Genomic DNA, 22955 nt, shown 5'->3' with positions numbered 1-22955 from the left:
TTTTTATTTTTTTAAATTAGCGACGGATTTAAATCCATCGCTAAAATCCGTAGGTAATTAGCGACGGATTGAAATCCGTCGCTAAATTCATCAAAAAATAATTGGCGGGAACACTCCTGCCAATTTAAATGACAATTTAGCGACGGATTAAAATGAGAAAATTTAAAATACGTGATTAAAATGAGAAAACGTGTAAAGTTGGTGAATTTTAATAACATTAACCCTAAAAATAATATGCGATTACTTATTAATTAAAGGCCTAATAGTAAAAAAAACAAACTTTTATGACTTATTGCAATTTTATCTAAACCTTTTAATTTTTGCAATAATATCCAAATTGCATTTTTTTGTTGCAATAATAGCCAAATTGATGGCTAAACTTGTTGTTTTCAATTAAAATATTAGGCTATTTTTCTTTTGATGTATAATAATATAGTAAAGGTCCCCAGAAATGGCAAAAAACTCAAAAAAACTCACATAAAAAGTGCAATTTGGCTATTATTGCAACAAAATGATGCAATTTAGATATTATTGCAAAAATTAAAAAAGTTTTGGATAAAATTGAAACAAGTCGTAAAGGTTTTGATTTTTTTTGCCATTAATCCTTAATTAAAAGTAATACTACAACTCATAGAATGAAAAACAATGACACAAAAGTTAGCTACAAAGCAAGCTCACACGTAGGCTCTGCTAATTCCGGTTCGATTCCGTTCCACAAGACGTTGACGCGTCTAATAATAAAATACAAATTAATATACGTAATTGTAAAAAATAACCACGCCTAGCTCTATGAGACTTCTAGATCGAACATGGCGAATACACAGACATAAATATTCTATTCGATTTCCAAACTTTGAAATTTTCGATTGAGACTGCATCAACCCGAAATACTTGCTCAAATTACTACATCCAATGGAATTAGGAACACTCTTAAAACCAATGAGAAGAAATGGTTTACATGTTTGATTGAACTAGGACATAAGGAATATTTGTCATATGAAATTAGATATCAAAATCTGAAATTGTTAATTTAGTAATTAATGGTGGCCATGATTACTGTTGAGTGAATAGAAGGCCTTAGCAGAATCTGAAAATCTGTGAAAGGAATTAAACAAAAATTAATGTGCACAAATATACGATTAAGGCTTGCCAAAATTTAAGATGTGTCCGCACGTCAATCTTATAGTCCTGGGCAACTAATTTTTTCAACTTTGTAATGTCATGTTACATACTATAACCCCATGACTAACATTTTCATAATTTAAAAAAGCATTTTGATATCAATCTCCATCAATAAATACCCTTGCCCTAATTGACATTTCTCATCGCCCCCTCCTCAAAGCAAATAAAAAGCTTCTTAATTAGAAAAACAAAAAATCTCATCAAATAACTTTTTTGATATGGATTCAAGAATTACAACTTTTGGAGCACTTCTTTTCTCTCTTAATTTTCTCTTTTTCACTTTAGTTAGCTCTACTTATACATCTGACTACACTAGTCAGCCCACATCAACAACACCGGAGGCAAAAGAATATACACCTGACTACACTAGCAATCCATCATCGGCAACACCAGAGCAAAAAGACTATACACCTAACTACCCAAACAAACCATCATCGACAACACCAGAGCCAATAGACTATACACCTGACTATTCTAGCCATCCATCATCTGGAACACCCAAGCCAACAGACTATACACCTGCCTATACTAACCAACCATCATCAACAACTCCAGAATCAGTAAACTATACACCTGATTACACTAGTAAAGGGTCATCAGCAACATCAGAGCCGATAAACTATTCACCGGACTATACTAGCAACCCATCATCAACACCGTCAGAGCCGATGAACTACACACCTGACTACTCCAGCCACCCATACACTGAACTCGCTAAATGTCCAAAGGATACCCTTAAATTAGGTGTATGTGTCAACTTATTGAAAAGTTTGTTGGGTGTTACACTTGGTACCCCACCACATACTCCTTGTTGCAGCCTTATTGGTGATCTTGTGGATCTTGAAGCTGCTATCTGCCTTTGTACTACCATTAAAGCTAGTCTTTTGGGCGTTAACTTGACTCTTCCAATTGATCTTAGCTTATTGCTCAACTATTGTGGCAAACAGGTGCCAGAAGGATTTCAATGTACTTAAACTAATGTCATTCTGAGAGATTTCTATGTTTTACAGAGTGTATTTACTAAGTGGTTTCTATGTTCTTTATAATGTCTTTGTTGATTATGTTTTAAGTGTTTTTTTAGTTGTAAGCATTCTTCTTTACAAGCAATTTAAAATTGCAAGCTTAATTATTTTCAATTGAGTTGTATTTTTTTCGAATCATATATTAATTTTAATTTTAAATAATTAAGCTTCTTTTATAATTTCAATATGCTAGTTTTTATTTACTCAGTTGATGGACTATGCGAATTTAATCACACATTAAGATACTTTATCCCTAAATTTAAACTGGGGTATTGAACTCTTAAGATTAGTGAACTATCTTAAATTCTATGATAAACATGAGCATATAACAAATGCCCAAATTTCCTTGGGATCCCAATTTCTATAATTTCTTGATTTATATCTTTTATTTTTGGAAACTTACCATAAAATGTCAATACCCTCATTACTTGTCAGCTCTTGAATGTCCCAAGTGCTTATTTGAGGTTGTTTGTGCTTAAACAAACCCACGATGTATATGCGGCAACGGGAGTGGATTTGTGTTCCTCCTTCCATGTGAAGGAGGAGCAGATCGTTCCTCCTTCACATGGAAGGAGAAGCAATCGCTCCTCCTTTCATGTGAAGGAGGGGCACAAATATGCTCTTCCTTTATGTGAAGGAGCAGATTTATACTCCTCCAGAAAATAATAATAAATGAAATTAGGTTTTTTGTAAAAAAATATGTAGTGATGTATATATTGGAAGAGTACAGTGGTTTGCCGGACGTATTTTTTAAATTATTTAGTTTTTTAATAAAAAAAATTAAATATAATTAATTTTTTAGATTTTTTTTAACATTTTTAAAGTTGAGGGAGTTATTTGTATCTTTTCAAACAAAAAAAGATGATATAATCTTTCTATTTAATTATTTTTAATGTTTTCATCATTTAATAAATTAAATTATCAAAAAAAATAAAATTTTGGGTACAGTTGAAAACGAAAAATCATAAAAGGAATACAAACGAAAAATCATAAACAAAAAAATGTTTCGAGGTGGAGGTTTTTTAAGTAATTAGGCCTTTATTTAAATATTTGTTTGCAAATCTATTTTTGATAATGAGTATGACGGTCTTTAATTTATCTAATAATATTTAAAATTAACTACATTTATAATTCACATATGTTATAATTCACGCTTTGATCCCTCTTAATTATTTGAAAGTCAAATAATATGGTCGTTCATTTTTATTTCCGTGAACGATTTAATCTCTCCATTCATTTTTTTGTATTAGTCAACATAGTCAAAAGACATAACTAAAAAATCAGTTTGGTCATTACATTTATTTGTAATATAAATATAAATAAAATTTATTAGTTTATGAAATTTAACAGCTTAAAAAATTCAATTAATTTAATATTTATTTTTCTTACTTTTATGATTTTTTAGTTTTAAATTTTTTACTACACTGAGTTTTTAAAACTAAAAAAATCAAACTAAAAAAATGTTTTTTCAAAAAATTAAAACAGTAATATATATTAAAAATTAATTGAAACCATTAACTCAATAAATTTAGTAATAATATAATTTTTGTTTGGACATATTTAAAATAAAAATTTAAGAATTAAGTGGAAATTTTTTTTTTTTAAATTAGTCATTTGATTCAAGTGACTAACACCAAAAGTGGACGAAGGAATTTAATCTTTGACGGAAATGAAAGTGGAGTACCACATCGATCATTATTTGAACAACATTGATCTTGTCTTCTCTTATTTTTATTGTTATTTTGTGTCTTGTGTTTTTTATTGCTGTTTCTTGTATCTTCTTATATGAAGTTTATATTTTCTAATAATATTAATAATTAATGTCATAAAAATTCATCAACTTTACATGTTTTTTCATTTTAATTACGCAATTTAAATTTTCTCATTTTCATACATGAATTATCACTTTTTCTCAAATTCATGCATGATGTTGAGATGTCACAGCTCAATTGGTGTAATTTGCTGAGGTGAAGGTCATTTTACACCAATAAACGAGTGTCAACTCAGCACTGTGCATGAATTTGGAAAAAAGTGGTAGTCCGTGCATGAAAATAAAAAAATTTAAATTGCGTGATTAAAATGAGAAAACGTGTAAAATTCATGATTTTTTTTTGACATTAATCCTAATAATAATATGGAAATAATGTTGCCGATCGAATTAGTTATCTAAGGGGAAAATAAATACAAAACTCTTTCATTGAAGAGCCTATAATCAGTGGCGCCCATGCTTAATTTCTAATTCATCTTTAATTTTTCGGCTATCAAAATTAACCTCCATTTAACCTTAAATTTTATATAAATTTATCTATATTTTTTAATTTTAAATGTATTTTAAAAATAATTTAAGTCCCAACCAGGGTTGAAGCCCACCCTAGTTTAATTAAGGATGGTTCCGGCACCGCCTATAATAAAACGATGTTTTATCATTCAAAACTATCACATTTTTGAATTTTTTTATTATTTATGGCTAATTCAAAATTGTCAATTTGGCTTAATTTTGATAAATACATTTTAATTGTGGTCAATTAATTAAAAAAATAAAGAAGGCTAAATATGCTCGATTTTTATTATTTATAGTGAAACTTTATAATTATGCCAATTGCAGTCTAATTTTATTGGTTTACTTGGTCAATTTATAAACATAGAAATTACTTTAATTTTTGATTTTCATGAATTTACAAAATAAAAACAAAAAGAATAATTTGTAATGTATTTATAGTAATTCAAAGTTTTCTTTTATTTATTTTAAAAAAAAAAATTAAAAGAAAAACCAATAAACATAATCTGTTTTGTTCATATTCTGTTTAAATAATACAGATTTAAATATATTTTGATTTGATTATAAAACTTTCAAAAAAAATATTTGAGACTGAATTAGCACGAAATACTTGCTCAAATTACTATCCAATTGAGGGTTGCCAAAATTTAAGATGTGTCCGCACGTAAATTTTATTCCGCGGCAACTAATATTTCAACTTTGTAATGTCATGTTATATCATAACCCACATGACTCGCATTTTCATAATTTAAAAATGCAATCTCCATCTATTAAAACCCTTACCCTAATTAACATTTCTCATCAACTCTAAAATCTAATAAAAGCTTATTACTTAGAAGAATACAAGATCCCATCAAAGAATTTTTGATATGGATTCAAGAGTTGTAGCCTCTCGAGCAATTTTTTTCTCTCTTTATCTTCTCTTCTTCACTTTGGTTAGCTCTACCTATGCACCTGACTACTCTAGCCACCCCAAATCAACAACACCAGAATCAAAAGAATATGCGCCTGACTACTCTAGTAATCCATCATCAGCGACACCAGAGCAAAAAAACTATATACCTGACTACCCTAGCAAACCATCAACGGCAACACCAGAACCAATAGACTATGCACCAGATTATTCTAGCCATCCATCATCCGAGACACCAAAGCCAACCGACTATACACCTGATTATACTAGCCACCCATCATCAACAATTCCAGAATCAGTAAACTATGCACCTGATTATACTAGCACAACGTCATCAGCAACACCAAAGCCGATAAAATATTCGCCTGATTATACTAGCAACCCATCATCAACATCGTCAGAGATGGTAAACTACACACCCGACTATACTAGCAACCCCTCATCAACACCGTCAGAGAAGATGAACTACACACCTGACCATTCCGACCACTCATACACTGAACCTATTAAATGCCCAAGGGATACCCTTAAATTAGGCGTATGTGTAAATTTATTGAAAAGTTTGTTGGGTGTTACAGTTGGCACCCCACCACATACTCCTTGTTGTAGTCTTATCGGCGGTCTTGTTGATCTTGAAGCTGCCGTCTGCATTTGCACTAGCATTAAAGCTAGTCTTTTGGGTGTTAACTTGACACTTCCAATTGATCTTAGCTTATTGCTCAACTACTGTGGCAAACAGGTGCCACAAGGATTTCAATGTGCATAAACTAATGTCATTCTGAGAGATTTCTATTTTTTGCAGAGTGTATTTACTGATTATGCTTTAAGTAATTTTTTTTCAGTGGTGGACATTCTTCTTTCACATGCAATTTAAAATTGCAAGTTTATTTTCAATTGAATTGTATTTTTTAATTATTAATTGATATTATTTTGAATAATTATTTTTGTTTTATAATTTCAGTTTGATTGTTTTTATTTACTTTGGCTGATGGACTATGAAAGTTTAATCAGACGTTAAGATATTTTATCCCTTAATTCAAATTGGAGTATTAAAATTTTAAGACTGCAAAACTATCTTAAATACTAGGCCAATAATCACCCATGCACCCTAGACTTTAACAAACCTATTAGTAAACCCTCCAACCTTCGAAAACGATCAGTAAACCCCCAAATTTTTGTGGCGCGCTCATTCACGATATTTATGGACGAAATTACCCCTATAAAAAAATTTGGCCGCTCGCGGCGCAAAACAAAAATTGACCGCGCCACGTCATTATAATTTTATAAATCCAAAAATATTTAGAAAATCCACAACACCCTTAATTTAACCAAACTAAAATCAAACCAAATTTAATCTAATCAAACAACCCACCTAACAACACTAAATCCAATCAAACCATCCGGTCAACCACCATCTCCCGCCTCCGTCTGCCGCCGGTCGTCATCTCCGACGACCCTTTGTTCTTCAAGAATAGAATATGTTCTCAAGAACAGATCTCGTCTTCTCAGTTCGTTTGAGAAGACGACGATCGTCTTCTCAAATGGATACGAGAAGACTCGTCTTCTCGGATGAAGATCTGAGGAGACGAGATCGTCTTTGTCTTCTCAGGTGAGATTCAGCTGAGAAACTTATCGGAGGTGGTGGATGGACTGACGGCGGTTGGATGGATGGTTTGATTAAATTTTGTGTGTTAGGTTTTGGTTTGGTTGAATTGTGTGTGGTTGAGTTTTAGTTTGATTGTATTATTTCAGGGTGTTTTGGATCTTTCAGTTTTTTTTGAATTTTTTGTGACAAATCAGATGACGTGGCGTTGTCAGCCGCCAATTTTTTTAAAGATATTTTTGTTACAAGTACTGTGAATGATGCTTCCGTAAAAATTGGGAGGTTTACTGACCGTTTTTGAAGATTGAAGAGTTTACTGATAGGTTTGTTAAAAGTTAAGGTCAACGGGTGATTATTAGTCTAAATACTACAACAAACATGAGTTCAATTTTCATATTTTGAAAATTGATTTTGCTTTAAAACGCTATACCTTTATCATCATTGCTCCAGAAGAGTGGAAGCTTCATAATCTTCTATAAGGGAGTCAACTGTTGAGGAGAAAGGAAAAAAAGGTTTTCTCTTATATATTAAAGAAGAAATACAGAGGACTATATATAGTCTGTACATGAAGCTAAAAAGGAAACTAATCACACTAATTTAGGCTAAATTCTTTACAATCAAATAAATCTAACTTGGTAACTAAATATTTTATGATTCCTATAATTGCTCTTCAATAACTCACGTCAACACTCCCCCTCAAGTTGGTGCGTAGATGTCATCAATACCCAACTTGTGAAGTGAGTTGTAAAATATTTTTCCACAGACAGCTTTTGTAAGTATATCAGCTAGCTGATCTTCTGACTTCACAAAGGGAAACTGAATTATCTTATCTTCGAGCTTCTGCTTGATGAAATGTCGATCCACTTCAACATGTTTGGTGCGGTCATGCTGAATTGGGTTGTGTGCGATTGCTATGGCTGCCTTATTATCACAAAACAAGTTCATTGTATCCTGAGATGAGCACCCAATTTCCTCCAATAGCCTTTTTAACCAAAGTAGTTCACATAATCCTTTAGCCATGCCTCTAAACTCAGCCTCCGCACTAGATAAAGCGACTACCTTTTGTTTTTTACTTCTCCAAGTGACCAAATTGCCTCCTACAAATGTGAAGTAGCCCGATGTAGATTTTCTGTCAGTAACATTGCCTGCCCAATCTGCATCTGTATAAGCATTGATGAGCAAATGTTGATTTTTTGTGAACATCAGTCCTCTTCCTGGAGAGGATTTCAAGTACCGCAAAATACGAACCACGGCATTCATATGGTCTTCACTAGGACAATGCATAAATTGACTCACCAAACTCACAGCATACGCAATATCAGGTCGTGTGTGAGATAAATAGATTAGTTTTCCCACAAGACGTTGATACCTTTCTTTATTGGTAGGAGTCTGATTAGGGAAGTCTCCCAAGCCATGGTTTTGAACAACCGGTGTATCAGCAGGTTTACAATCAAGCATTCCTGTTTCAGACAACAAGTCAAGCACATACTTCCTTTGAGATAGAAATATACCTCGTTTTGATCTAGCTACTTCAATCCCCAAGAAATACTTCAACCCACCAAGATTTTTCATCTCAAATTCAGCTGCTAAACGTTCTTGTAATTTAGAGATTTCTTCCTCGTCATTCCCTGTAATGATCATATCGTCAACATAGATTATTAAAGCTGTTACCTTCCCTTGTTGGTGTTTCAAGAAGAGGGTGTGATCTGAATTACTTTGCTTGAAACCGTGCCTTCTCATGGCGAGGCTAAAGCGCCCAAACCATGCTCTAGGAGACTGCTTTAATCCATATAACGCTTTTTGTAATTTGCAAACTACCTTCCCTTGTATTACAGGAACCAGACCAGGTGGAATGTCCATGTACACCTCTTCCTCAAGATTCCCATGGAGAAAGGCATTTTTCACGTCAAATTGGTGCAACGGCCAATCCAGATTTGCAGCGATAGAAATTATTACTCTCACGGTATTTAATTTTGCTACTGGTGAGAAAGTTTCTTGATAATCAATCCCATGTGTTTGAGTATATCCCTTCGCAACGAGCCTTGCTTTATACCTTTCCACCGACCCATCTGCATAGTGTTTGACAGAAAACACCCATCTACATCCCACTGTTCTTTTTCCTTCCGGCAATGGCATAAGTGTCCAGGTATCATTTTTTTGTAACGCTTTCATCTCTTCATCTATTGCTTGGGTCCATTTGGGATTTTTCATGGCTTCACTTACCGTATTAGGAACATCATCTGTAGATAATTTATGAACAAATGCCTTAAGCGGTTCAGACAGCTTTTTAGTAGAAATATGGTTGGCAATCGGATATTTTGACTTGCTTGTTCCATGATCAGGTGAATAGCGATTTGGTGGTTGCCCGCGATTGTGCCTGAAAGGTAGTTTGTAGTCAACAGATATAATTTGAGAAGAGTTTAGAACTTGTACCTCGGGAATATTCTCAGAAGATTGGTCTAATCGTGGAACTTGTACCTCGGGAATATTCTCAGAAGATTGGTCTAATCGTGGTACTATCAGGTCATGGAGGGGCTGTTCATTTTCAGTTTCTATGTTTTCTTCATTTTGCCATGTTCTTGCTGGTTGTTGTTCAGTTTCTGCTTCGGTATGCTCTTCTTCGACTTCGACCTGTTCGACATTTGTTCCTCTTTGATCTATCAAAACTGTCAGCTCTTTTGGCTGCTCCTCCACCAGTTTATCATTTGAAGTTTCAAAGCCTGACCAATTTTCCCAATTCTGCTCTTCATTAATCATCTCCCCCTGAAGAGAGGAGTGGAACGATTGATAAGTGAAGAAGTTCTCTGATTCAATAAAGGTGACATCCATGGTGGTATAAAGACGCCTTGTAGCTGGATCGTAGCAGCGATATCCTTTCTTGTGAGCTGCATACCCAAGGAAAATACAACGGACGGCGCATGGATCCAGCTTTGATCTTTGATTTTTATGTAAATAAACAAATGCAACACAACCAAATGTTTTTGGAGGAAGCATGAGAACTGATGGCAGTTTAACATGTTGTGCGAGAACTTGAAGAGGAGTTTTATAATTCAGAACTCGTGATGGCAGCCGATTCATCAAGTATACAGCAGTCGTCACTGCATCTGTCCAAAAACGTTTAGGTACATGAGCAGCTGTTAGGAGAGCTCTAGTGATCTCCAAGATGTGTCTGTTTTTGCGCTCTGCAACACCGTTCTGCTGCGGTGTTTGTGAACAGGATGCCTCATGATGTAAACCATGTTCCTGAAAATATCTATGAAATTGTGCATTATCATATTCCCCACCATTATCAGATCGAAGAATCTGAAGCTTAGCAAAAAATTGTGTTCGAATCATACAATGAAAAGATTTAAATATTTCAAAAACTTCATGTTTATTTTTCAACAAATAAAGCCAAGTCATTCGTGTACAATCGTCAATAAAGGTTACGAACCAGCGAACACCAGAAGAAATTGTAACAGGAGCAGGGCCCCACACATCAGTATGAATTATTAAAAAAAAGAGGTATCACATTTATTCAAACTGATTGGATAAGGTACTCGATGACTCTTAGCTTGAATACAGGCTTCACATTTAAAATCTGACTCATGAAAGTTGGTAAATAAATCTGGAAATAAACACTTCAAATATCGAAATGATGGGTGCCCTAATCGATTATGCCACAACCAAATCTGTCTTTCCTTAACTCCAGCGGAATGAATATTATTTGCTCTACCATAGCTGAAATCGTCCATATAATACAACCCTTCCCTTTTAGTACCACGACCAATAATCCTCTTGGTGAGAATATCCTGAAATAGACAAAATGTAGGATACATTAGAGCACAACAATTCAATTCCTCAGTCACTTGTCCTATAGATAACAATTTACTAGAGAGCGATGGAACTAGTAAAGTATTGTGTAATAAAAAGGAAGGAGAAAGCGAAACTATTCCAGCCCCCGTCACTGGATATGTTACACCATTAGCATTGACAATGCATCTTCGCTTCGGTTTGGTGGCTTTAGAGAAATCACAAGGATCAAATGTCATATGGTCTGTTGCCCCGGAGTCAATGATCCAGCCATCATGCTTCCCAGTTTTAGAGCAAGAATAAACTTGACCTTGGTTACCTGAGTCATTTTGAGCAGTTTGGTCACTTATGGAGGTAGAGGATTCTTGTTCTGGCACAAGAGATAATTGAGGCTCTACACTCATAAGAGCTGCGCGACCATGATTATCTCCTCCACTCGCTTCTCGTTTTTTCTTTGCCTTGAGTTCTTGCCACCACTCTGGATAACCATGTAGTTTAAAGCATATTTCTTTAGTGTGTCTCATATTCCCACAATGTGTGCACCCTCCTCCTCCTCCTTCTCCTTGTGGTTTTGTGATTGGCTTTCCATTTGATGGCGTTCGAAAAGAAAATTGGTGTTGGAGTTTTTGTCCTCCCCTTGTGATCATAGCACCACCAGATAAAGTATCTTCATTTGTCATCATTACGGATTGCCTCAAATCCTCTCTCCGAACTTGTGCATAGGCTTGCTCCACCGTTGGGAAAGGTTTTGTTTGGAGCACATCAGCTCGGATCTTGTCAAGTCTATCATCAAGTCCATCTAGGAAGGTATAAACTCTATCCTCCTGCAAAATAGAGTTATATTTTTCTATATCAGTATCACAAATCATAGGATTTGGTCGACGAAAATCAATTTCTCTCCACAATCCTTGCAAGTTGTTGTAGTATGTTTCGATAGATCCTCCTCCTTGTTTGATTCTGATTACTCTTCTTTTGAGTTCATATACTTGTGATGTATCAGTTCCATCAAAGTATGTTGTAGCAATGTTATCCCAAACAGCTTTAGCAGTTGAGAATCTGATAAAGTTACTGACTAACTTTGGATCCATAGAGTTGATGAGCCATCCCTTCACCACAGCGTTTTCGGTTCTCCATTTTCTGAATGCCATATCTGTTTGTAGAGGCTCCGAAAGTTCTCCATTTATATATCCCAACTTGTCTTTGCCTGAGATATACATCTCAACAATTTGGGACCATAATGCATAATTGGTGCCATCTAACTTGATTCCAATATGTGTAGTAGGTTCATGAGTTGAGATTTGGTTTTGTGTTTGGTTCTGGTTTAGTATGTGTGTCATTTTTGTGGTAAGATCTGTGAGAATTGTATTCTCCTCTTTATGTGTTTTCATTCCAATGGAAGGTGTTTCCATTTTTCTTTTTATTTTTGAAGAAAGAAATTCTATGGTCCTAGAATCTCTGCTTTGATACCATGTTGAGGAGAAAGGAAAAGAAGGTTTTCTCTTATATATTAAAGAAGAAATACAGAGGACTATATATAGTCTGTACATGAAGCTAAAAAGGAAACTAATCACACTAATTTAGGCTAAATTCTTTACAATCAAATAAATCTAACTTGGTAACTAAATATTTTATGATTCCTATAATTGCTCTTCAATAACTCACGTCAACATCAACTTCATTTGCAGCGATTTGAAAAAGGAATTAGCTTACATTTCTTATAAAAGAAGATTTAATTCTTAATTTATTATGTTAATGTATTGTTTGATCAACCGTTAAAGAATATACATATCGATTTACGCAGAATAGTTTTTCACTCAAATGTATGTATTGATAGAAGTATAATGAACAAAGGGTCAACCCGGCTTTCGAATTTGTGTTTCGAGATAAAATAAATAATTTTTAATTTTTTAATTAATTATATTTTAAACTTGATAAAAAGTCATTTTTAACCTTTTCAATCAATTATATCCTGAAATCTCTTAATTTGGATCAAATATCCTCTAATCAGTATACTTTAAATGCGGACTTATTTGATTTTAAAAGTTTTAGAGACTTAATTGACTAAAGTGATTTATATTTGACTGTGAAACACAAATTTAAAAATGTAATTGGCTAAAAAGATTAATAATGATCTATTTGACCGCGAAACACAAGTTCAAGTGACGGATTGATTTTTTGTTCGAAGTATGATTGTTGTATACTTGAATTTTATTATACAACTTTTCAATTATACTTGTTTTGATTTTCTTTAAACTAATTGCTATATTGTGATATTAATTTTAAAAAAGAATACTACTGAAGAATGTCACTATTCACAATCTAATAGATAGAAAATGTGTAGATTATTCTAATAAAAATTGAGGTGGTGATTTTTGAAGTGATTTTTTGTTATAATGATAAATTGGATAAGGGAATTCATTCTTTCAACAAAAAAGAATGGATCTTAAAAAAAGAAAAAAAAGTTGTTGCTAAGGCATATGATTCTCTTCTTATCGCTATGAAAACTATCTCCAATTAATGGACAAAGTTATCAATTGTTGCTAAGGCACTCTCCAAAGATGAAACAACATTTATAGGTTATTAAAACCATTCTTCTCAACAACAAAAAAATCATTTTTTTATAAATAATTTTTTTTTCATGGCTTGATGGAATAATTTAAATTAAAACTACTAAAATCTCTGCAAGTGACCAAGATTCTTAATTACTTTGCTCTTTCATTGCCTCTTGTTGATTGGGAAGTCATGTTTGTACACTTCAATAACTCTTGAGGAAAGCCAGGACTACACCACAAGAAACTTATATATATATATATTTACATTTTTTAGAAAAAAATAATTTTTTTTAACTTTGTGAAAATCTATCTAAAATTTTCAAAACAAACTTTACTTATCTCAGTTTGACATATTCGCTAAAAATCTATCATATTTTTCAAAATCAATTTAATTGTGTTTAGGTGACAAGTCAAGTTAGCATAAAATATAAAATTATAATCTATTTGAATCACATGACATCTCAATAGATAACCGTTTTTTTTTAAAGTTGCACATTTATTTAACATGTAAGCATAATTAATCAATCTTGTAAATTAGATAGATTTTCAGCAAATTGACCAAATTGATATAAATTTTAACTTATGAAAGATTTGGATAGATTTTAAAAAGAATAAAAAATATATGATTTTTTTTTTTGCAACACTAACCTTATATATCAATACGAGTATAAAATTACGGATGGAGAGAAGAATAGACACATTTATGTGAATATATTTTTTACTTAATAATATATAATTAATAATTTAAAATCTACTAAGATTACTATTAGAATTAGAGTACTAACTAAAATAAACTATGTCAAGATTATTGTTTAAGATACTAATTAAAATACACTATTTTAAAATATTTAATAATTATTATATTAATAATTATTTAATAATTTAGAATTTTAATCAGGATAAACTATTTCTAATAAATTATTAAATTAATTATTATTTGATATTGTCTATTTTTATTGTCTATAAATAAGATAATAACTACTCCTAATTAACTAGCATTTTAATAATTATTTGATACTCTATTCTTATATACAATTAATAATTATTCAATAAACATAAATATAATTTTCCTAATTCATAATAAATATAATTATTTGACAAGTCACACTATCGACAGAGGCGGATATAGAAATATCGTATGGTGGGGTCCTTTTTTAACTAAAAATTAAATTTTATAATTATATATATAGGTTTTTAGTGAAATAATACAAATAATAAAATATTTTTTTATTATTATTCTCGACGGATTTTCATTTTATAAAAATATTTGATAACTACTCAATATTCATGCTATTAAACATAGTATTTGCAATATACGCTATTAAATAATATTTTCCGCCGCTCATTACTCATTTTACTTCTGAAATTATTCTTTATCGCTCTTGTTGCATATATGAATTTGTTCAAATATCGAGTTAGATTGTTAAAAAAAATAAAGAAGTATTAGATTTGTTTGCGAATAAATCTTCTACTTTTCATATCTAAACATAATTTATTGAAAAGAGTATATATGTAAGATTAAATTATTAAATAAAACTAGACTAACATAATTCGTTGCTAAAAGCCGTCGCTAAAAAAAATTAGCAAGTAGAAGATTATTTGACGAAATTAGCGATGGATTTTATCCGTCGCTAAAACACAGTTTTCTAGTTGAATTTGAATTTAATAGTGATTAATAAATAACGAATACAAAAATAGATATATATTTGTACTCTATATTTATATTTTTTATATAAATAAAAATATAAAACAAACTCGTAATAATACATATAAACATTTTGACCGACAGTGTTTATTTACTTTTAACGTAAAATTTATAATTTTTGGTTTAAGACATGCAATAATTTAAGATTAAAAATATTTTTGCTAGTATTTAAATATAAAAAGTCTATCAAATCATATAATGCATAAATGAATTAGATAATAAATTTATTATTTTATAAGCTAAATATAATAAAAAGAATTTATAAACTTATCTAACTAATTTTTTTGGAGTAATAATTAATGGGTTTATTATATTAGTAGGTTTTTAATGTGTTTATAATATAGGTAATTTATTTTTTCTCAAAAAAAGCGGGGTCCTTATGTACTTACATCCGTCACTGACTACTGAGATACGTGTAAAATACATAAAGTGACACTACATTAGCTAAATATATTCAATAAGTCAGTGTGAGCGTATACTTGATGTTTAAGTCGTCTCCAAGTACATTTTCAGTTGTGGGTTCAAACCGGCTTCTACAACTAACACCTAATAATTGAGGTTTTAGCAATCGGAACTTTAATGATGTGTAAAAAAAAAAGGAAAACTCAGTTACCAATGTTTTTTTATTGGGTAAAATATGCGTATATAAATTACCAAGTACACTAAATTTCCAACTTTCTATAACTAACTATTTTGCTGCATAAATGCTATTTTTGAGCCTATAAATTAATAAAGTAAAGAAAACCAAAGTAGAGATGGAATATAAGAATAACGCCAGCCTATAACTGTCGAAAAGTGAGATTAGCAATAACAAGTAAGCTAGTGTTCTACATTTTCTTTAGTAATTAAATATTAACTAATCTGTATTAGTATAATTTAATTTTTAATCCCTTTCTTTGTCTTGTGAATAGTCGAATAAAGCAACAAAGTGATAGTGGAACAATTCTTCTTCTATAATCTGCTATTAGTTTAATTACTTTAATTAAAATATAAACATATATATATTTAGATTGCAAATCTTAAATTTACATATACTAACTTGTGCATCAATCTTCTTGAAGAAAAATACTGTTAATCATTGTAGTTTAATGAAATCAAGGATATATTCGAAGTTTAGTAATACAAAACTTATTTCTAGAATTTGGAAGGTTGGAGTGTGAGAACTAGTGATGGAGTTATGACATAAAAAGAGAGATGACATATGAATAGGGTCCCCTACATTTATAACATCCACATGCAATTCGCTTTCAAAACATTACGAACTCCATTTTGAAGAAGTCTCTTCTCCAAATTCTATCATCTTTTACATTTCTAGAAATAACTGCAATTACCTAACCCCTTCATATATTTTTTTCAATATTCTCTTCTTCACTACTACTATTAGGGTTAAAAATATTTTTCGGGCACCGACTTATAAACCTTTTACACTTCGGTAAGCAACATTTCATTTGTTATATTTAGATTAACTAACTATTACTATTCTTACGACGGAAAGTTACATCATATTTCTGGTGTACATGGCAATTTAAAATTGTTCGATACCCCAAATTTTTCATGTAAGAACGCCACCTAAGTAAAACTATAGAAAAAAAACGACATGCAGAAGATCGTACTATTGAAAAAAATGATATACAGAGAACCATATATACAATAAAAAAAGCGACACATGGAGGATCATATATTATCACGAAGAATCATATCATTGAATTTTCTTTATCACGTAAGCAATACTTAGTTTGAAATGAATAAATAACTTTTTCTTGTAATGAAAATAAGAGTTTAGCTACCGAATAAAATAAAAAAAAGGTCTATAGTTCAGTAATCGTAAAATATTTTAATCAGCTACTATTACTTACTATAGACATGAATGAACCTATATATAGTGTATGATAGATATTTTATAAATTTAATATGTAAATAATATCATCAAAACAAATTTAATAATATATTTTTGCCACCTCTAAATGTTTTACTTTTTCCATCTTAACTTTTTTTTTCCAATTTTTATAATAATATATTATCACTTTATACTTCCTGAGTCTGCAATGGCCATAGCCAACTAGAATATATGCTCATGCATCTCTTATTACGTGTAATTCCTTAGGAACCAATCATCACCTCAAAAAACCTCCATATTATTTCACTTCTCTCTCTAGAAATAATACAATGCATCAAATGAAATCTTTACTCTTCTTTCTTTTTGTTGTTGCTTCATGTTGTGCTGTTAGCATCGACCAGATAAAGTGTGGATCATGTCCTTGTGTCAACCCTTGTGCCCAGCTGCCTCCTCCTCCACCGCCGCCGCCGCCGAAGACGACATATTGCTCTCCTGTGGCGCCACCACCTCCCAGGTTTATTTATGTGACTGGTGTCCCTGGAAATGGAAATTTGTATGTAACTGATGAGAATTGGAACTATTTTAGTGGTGCTTCTACCCGTTATTCTGTTACAGTATGGCTGGTTGGTTTCGGTTTTGCAATTCTACACTTGATTATGATCATATGGTGATTTAATTTTATATGGAAATGGTTATTAAGGTTTTTATTTAGTAAATTATTCTTCATTGCTTAATTAGGTCATGATATTGTATTTAGTATTAATAAGAAAGGCCAATTCTCTTGTTCAAAGTATGATAAGCAATTTATGTCAAAAAAAAAGTATATATGCTTAGCCAAGTGGAATATTTTCCTCGTTGATGTATTAATCTAAACTAATAATTGTTGTATATTATGATAATTTTATCAATGTGATTGAATGAAAAAAAAAATTATTTAGATGTCACTAATTGTTGTACTCATTAGTCATCATAAATGAAAAACGTCAATATTTATTTTAAAATATAGTTGGGAGTTGTTTAACATTTTACTATTTTTGTACTATAATCATCACATTTTTTCTAAGATAGGTACACTAATAATTATACTTCTTAATACGTGTGCTACAATATTTAATGACAATTAAAAAGAATAGAACAGGAGTAAAATAACACTATAAAACAATTTAATTATTTTTTTATTTTATGTGTTGAAATCTTAAACGAGTACTGTTTTGGCATTGCGAGGGTACGTAATTAATTTAGGCATCAATTAGGACTATTATTCTATTGCTTTTAAGAAGATATTTTAAAAATGTATTATTCCTTTGCATAATTTATTGAGTTTATATTAACGTTAAAAAATTACAGAGAAAATGGAAAGAATCCGGGATTTGTGCGAGTATGACTATTTTAGAAAATATAAAAATGCTTGTTTATCCGTAACTGTTTTTTCCTTTTGTAATTACCGATGAATTTTAGTCCGTTGATATCGTTCGTCGATAAATACACGTTTGCTAGTTGCTAGTTATGCCTCTATGCACAAAAACCCTCCATGAAATTGAAAAGGGGACAATAGACATGTTCTACACAGGAGAAGCTAAGCTTAAAATAGACCAACCCTACAAATGGTTTTGATTTTGAAGTTTTTTGAAAAATTAAGGTCTGTTTTGTCACAAAATATTTGATAAGGTTTAATTTGTCAATCATATAAAAGATTGGGTGTATTTTTGTAGTTTTCCCTAAAAGCTTCCTATTGGTTGGCTATTTATTCTCTTGAGCTGCCAATGCCCACATTGGCATAAGGTAGGTACAACATCCACATAAATCTGCTCATCTTTTAGCCTTCCATTTATATTCATTTTTCAAGATTATGCATTATCTTGTACATCATTTTTTATGAAATGAAATTTTAATTAAATTATAACATAAACAACAATTTTTATAAAAGAACATAAAACTTTCCTTTCCAATAGATACCATGATGTTTAATAGTCTAACTTGATTTAGTCAATCATTGTTATGAACAAAATTCTTTCAACAAATTACATCAATCAATTTATAATCAAATCTAATTGTAGTCAATCAATCTTTGTCATTTCTGTCTACTTATACCTATAGCCGAAGATAATGACTAATTATTTATATGAATGTTATAAATAGGCTGTTTACTATTCGAGTATAATCGAATCAATCAACTGAACCAAATTGAAATTTTAATTTGTTTCGAGTTTCGGTTAATTTGGTTCGATTATGGTTTATAATTGTAAAAAAAATGATAGGTTAATTCAGTTTGGTTTGGTTATGTTCTTAGTATGAAATTTCCAAATTAATCAAACCGACCGAATTATATAAATATGATGTTATTTTTGTAAAGTATTAGAAATTTAAAGTATTTTTAATTTTTGTAGGACTTGGATATCAATTTGCCCTTTTAATTTGTATATAATCAAAAATTAACACTAAAATTAATTAATTTTATTTTATTGTACTTAATTAATTAATATTAATAAAATTTGGTCAATCGGTTTATCAAAATAACCAACCAAAACAAATAATTATTTTGGTTCAATTACAATTCGGTTATATATAATTCGATTATGGTTATGAAAACTTAAAGAAACTTAATTATGGTTAATTTAATTTGATTCGGTTCGATAGCAACTCCTAGTTATAAATATCAATCAATTTTTTCTTGGAACAATAGGGCTTAGTTTGAGACATGCATTTAAATTTTCATAAAGATGAATGGGTTAGAAGTCATTTTCAGCTTTTATATATAATGAGAAATAACAATCAAATAATTGGTGCATTTATAAATTTGTGCAACCTTTAGTATGTGACATGTAACTGTGCCAAATTTGAGTCAGTGCTGGCCAAAACATTATAAATGAAGCTCACTGACAATTTACTTCCCAATCATATATATATATATATATATATATATATATATTGCAGCAGTAACAAGTACTGCAGAACCTGGTGCAGTGAGCAGGCCCCTCTTCTGATCATAATATATGCTTTTTTATGTTCAATTTATTGTAATTTATAACAGTTTTTGTTTCAGGTTTGGGGTGAAATTTTATCAAAAATAATGGAGTTTTCTCTCAAAGCAAACCCTAGCCGTCTAGAGTTTTTTTGTTGTTTCTTCTCCGGCAGCCGTCAATGGTTTGATTTTGCTGTTGACGGTAGCCATCATTTTATATATGTTAATTTAATTTCATAGATATAATAAATAGCCAATTCTTTTCCATTTTTTCTTGATGAATTAAGATTTATCAACGAAGCGCAATTCAATTAACAAAAAGCGAAGATAAATTGAAAATCATCAACAACAAAATGAAATCGTTTATGAGCTATATTAGATTTATTTATTTTTCATTGTTTGTTTGTTTTTTCTGAATGTTTTATTTTGTCCTTTCTTTGTGAAAGGTTTGTTGTCCTTCCTCTGTGGAAGGTTTGCTGTCTCTTTTTTATGAAGGAGTTATCAAGTGGTGGTTGAATCGGATGATGTGAGTTTGCGGACGATGGGTGATGGATGAAGTGTGATTGAAGACTGCATTTAATTAGCGAAACAGTTAATAATTTATTTTTGTTTTCGTAAGTAAGATCTGCGAATCAAACAGCATGTTGTCTGTTCCATATCAGGTCATCGTGTTTCGCTTTCGAATTATCCCGAATTTCTTACAAATGTAACTGTTTCATATTCGATTTAATGAAATTTGATGAATTCAAAAAAAAAAAGTATTAGTTTGTCTCTAACTTGTAAATATTTATCAGTTAGGTCCAAAATTAACATAATTATAAATTAACCTCTTAATTTATCAATTTTGAGCAATTGGTTCAAGTTTTTCAACTTTAAGAACAAGATTAGGGTGCCAATTGATAAAAAAAAAAAAAAAATTGGATTAACTGATCCAGTTTATAATTTTTGGGACATAAGGATCCAATTTGGAAAGAAAAAAAATCCTTTCTATTTTTTTACAGATTTTGATGGAATTCAAAATAGATTAAATGTCTAATTAAAAAAAGAAGAAAAAATTGAATATAAATGTAAAAAGTTATATTTGAAACCTCACTAATAAGAGGGAACTCCCACCAATAGAATACAGAAAAAAGTAATTGATAAAAATAAAAATAAAATTCTTTTTCATCGCGTTAAATTGTGAACTACGCATAAAAAGATATGGAGCGTGGTGTAATTAATATAAGTGATCAATCATTGACCCATTGAAAGAATGTTCCAGTCTCATTTATTTTTTTTGGCCATCAAGTTACATTTAACTCTAATTCTGAGTCTTCAAAACAAAGTTGTAGTTTTGTTTCAATTATTAAATTGTTTGTAAATAAATTACACCACTGCAAAAATATATCTCATCTCTTAAGTTTAGCAAGGTTCAAATAAAGAGAAATTATTCTCATGCAACAGATTATTCTCAAATTAAACAGTAAGACAATAGATTGATAAATATTGTTGGATTTTAACTAAAATTGATTTCTAGTGTGCTAAATACACCCTTCTTAGATACTGCTTCAAATTCTTATACGATACTCACTACCACATATAGCAAATTAAAGATGGTCATTATACCATAAAAATTGCATGTATGCTAGATAATTTAAAATGCAAAAATAATTCTAAAAAGAATTATAATAATATTTCAACTACTCACGACCTAAAAAAGAAAACAAAAAATTTCGATAGTAAAAACTAGGGACATTTGCAAATTGCAAAGTTACCTAGAAATAAAAATATTTATAAAATTTCACATCTCAACATTTTCAATATTTACTTTTTTTGTTCGGTAGTTTCAAACAGTTTTAAAAGACATAATTTGAAACTGCTTTATAAACCGTTTCGAATACAGTTTCTAATGGATTTTAAACAGTTTTCAAAAAAACATAATTTAAAATTGTTTTATAAACCGTTTCAAAGACAGTTTCCAATGGAATTTTAAATGGTTTTTTAAAAAAAAAAATTAAAACCATTTTAAAAAACCGTTTCTAATATAGTTTGTAATGGGGTTTCAAATACAATTTATGATGGAGTTTCATACAGTTTCTAAAAAAATAGTACTTTATAAATTTTCAAAGTAAAGAAATTAATTTTTTGAAAAAAAGAGAATAAATTTTCAAATCTGAAATATTTTTAGCAAAAATATTTTTTTAATATACCACATAGCTTATTCCCATTTATACTCTTCACCACTCCCACCTTTTTCAACATTTTCTCTTTTTATCATAATTTTCTAAGACCCAATGGTCAAAAAAATCATTGAAACAATGTTATGGCCTCGGTCATCACATTGACCTTATAAAGTAATTACACAAACTACTACTACACTTTTTACGCAAACTGCAATCTACTCTTCACCCCCTCCGCCTTATGATGAATATCAATACCCTTGTCCCACTACAAAATTTCCACCACCACCACCACATTCACTACCACAAACTGGCGGAACCAAAATACAAAAAGAACTTGAGGAACGGAATTCTATTATGCCAAATGACATATTGTTCGTATCTTTTTAATTTTTAGGGGCGGAGCTGCTCTAGGGGGCGGTTCAGCCACCGGACTATTCCTATAAGCATGTATCCGACAAAAGGGGACGGCCGCCCTCCCTTAGATTTGCCCTTGCCGCCACCTCCGTTGGCATCGTTCATGGCCACCTCCCAATTTGCTCCCCCCCCCCCCCCCCCCACACGCACACACACTAATTCTTGCCTTATTTTCCATGGTATTACAAGTATCCTCCGCCTTCTCATTATTCACTAGCAATAAGCCCCCACATAGAAATGATCATTACCGTCTCATGCTTGGTGTATTATCATTATTTTAGTTCAACAGGCAATTTTACAAGCTGGAGGAATTTTGAATCAGCAAACTTACAATGTGACAGGCATGAAGTTCAAGTTCTTGGTTATGGCATGTGTCGAACGTTAATGATAGACATCTTTAATATCATGCTATGGCAGGTTATTTGGAAATTGACGTTGTTTTAGGTCTAGCATTTACAATGGAGTTCCAAGAATGTATCTCTAAGGAAACTTGTAACAATGAATTCCTATAATATCCATGAAATTATTGAGTT

The 22955-nt window shown here is 31.0% G+C and overlaps 4 protein-coding genes across 4 annotated transcripts; 3 read left to right on the top strand and 1 right to left on the bottom strand.

Annotated features, from left to right (window-relative positions):
* Positions 1 to 1334: 1334 nt before the first annotated feature.
* LOC126679208 (pEARLI1-like lipid transfer protein 3) lies at positions 1335 to 2366 on the top strand. Its single transcript, XM_050374190.2, has one exon. It carries the CDS (start codon positions 1401 to 1403, stop codon positions 2154 to 2156), a length of 756 nt encoding a protein of 251 aa, XP_050230147.1. The 5' UTR covers positions 1335 to 1400; the 3' UTR covers positions 2157 to 2366.
* A 2911-nt stretch (positions 2367 to 5277) lies between these two features.
* LOC126679207 (pEARLI1-like lipid transfer protein 1) lies at positions 5278 to 6336 on the top strand. The gene has a single exon (XM_050374188.2). It carries the CDS (start codon positions 5352 to 5354, stop codon positions 6159 to 6161), a length of 810 nt encoding a protein of 269 aa, XP_050230145.1. The 5' UTR covers positions 5278 to 5351; the 3' UTR covers positions 6162 to 6336.
* Positions 6337 to 10487: 4151 nt separating this feature from the next.
* On the bottom strand, positions 10488 to 12276 carry LOC126678591 (uncharacterized). The gene is made up of 2 exons (XM_050373485.2): positions 11110 to 12276; positions 10488 to 10789 (listed from the first exon to the last, which is right to left on the bottom strand). The coding sequence occupies exons 1-2, from the start codon at positions 12197 to 12199 to the stop codon at positions 10752 to 10754; spliced, it is 1128 nt and encodes a 375-aa protein (XP_050229442.1). The 5' UTR covers positions 12200 to 12276; the 3' UTR covers positions 10488 to 10751.
* A 4777-nt stretch (positions 12277 to 17053) lies between these two features.
* Positions 17054 to 17792, top strand: LOC126678041 (uncharacterized). Its single transcript, XM_050372908.2, has one exon. The coding sequence runs from the start codon at positions 17214 to 17216 to the stop codon at positions 17553 to 17555; it is 342 nt and encodes a 113-aa protein (XP_050228865.1). The 5' UTR covers positions 17054 to 17213; the 3' UTR covers positions 17556 to 17792.
* The last annotated feature ends 5163 nt before the right edge of the window (positions 17793 to 22955 follow it).

This window comes from Mercurialis annua, linkage group LG4, assembly GCF_937616625.2.
Source record: "Mercurialis annua linkage group LG4, ddMerAnnu1.2, whole genome shotgun sequence".
Lineage (NCBI taxonomy): Eukaryota > Viridiplantae > Streptophyta > Magnoliopsida > Malpighiales > Euphorbiaceae > Mercurialis > Mercurialis annua.
This window is presented reverse-complemented; position numbering and strand designations above follow the sequence as displayed.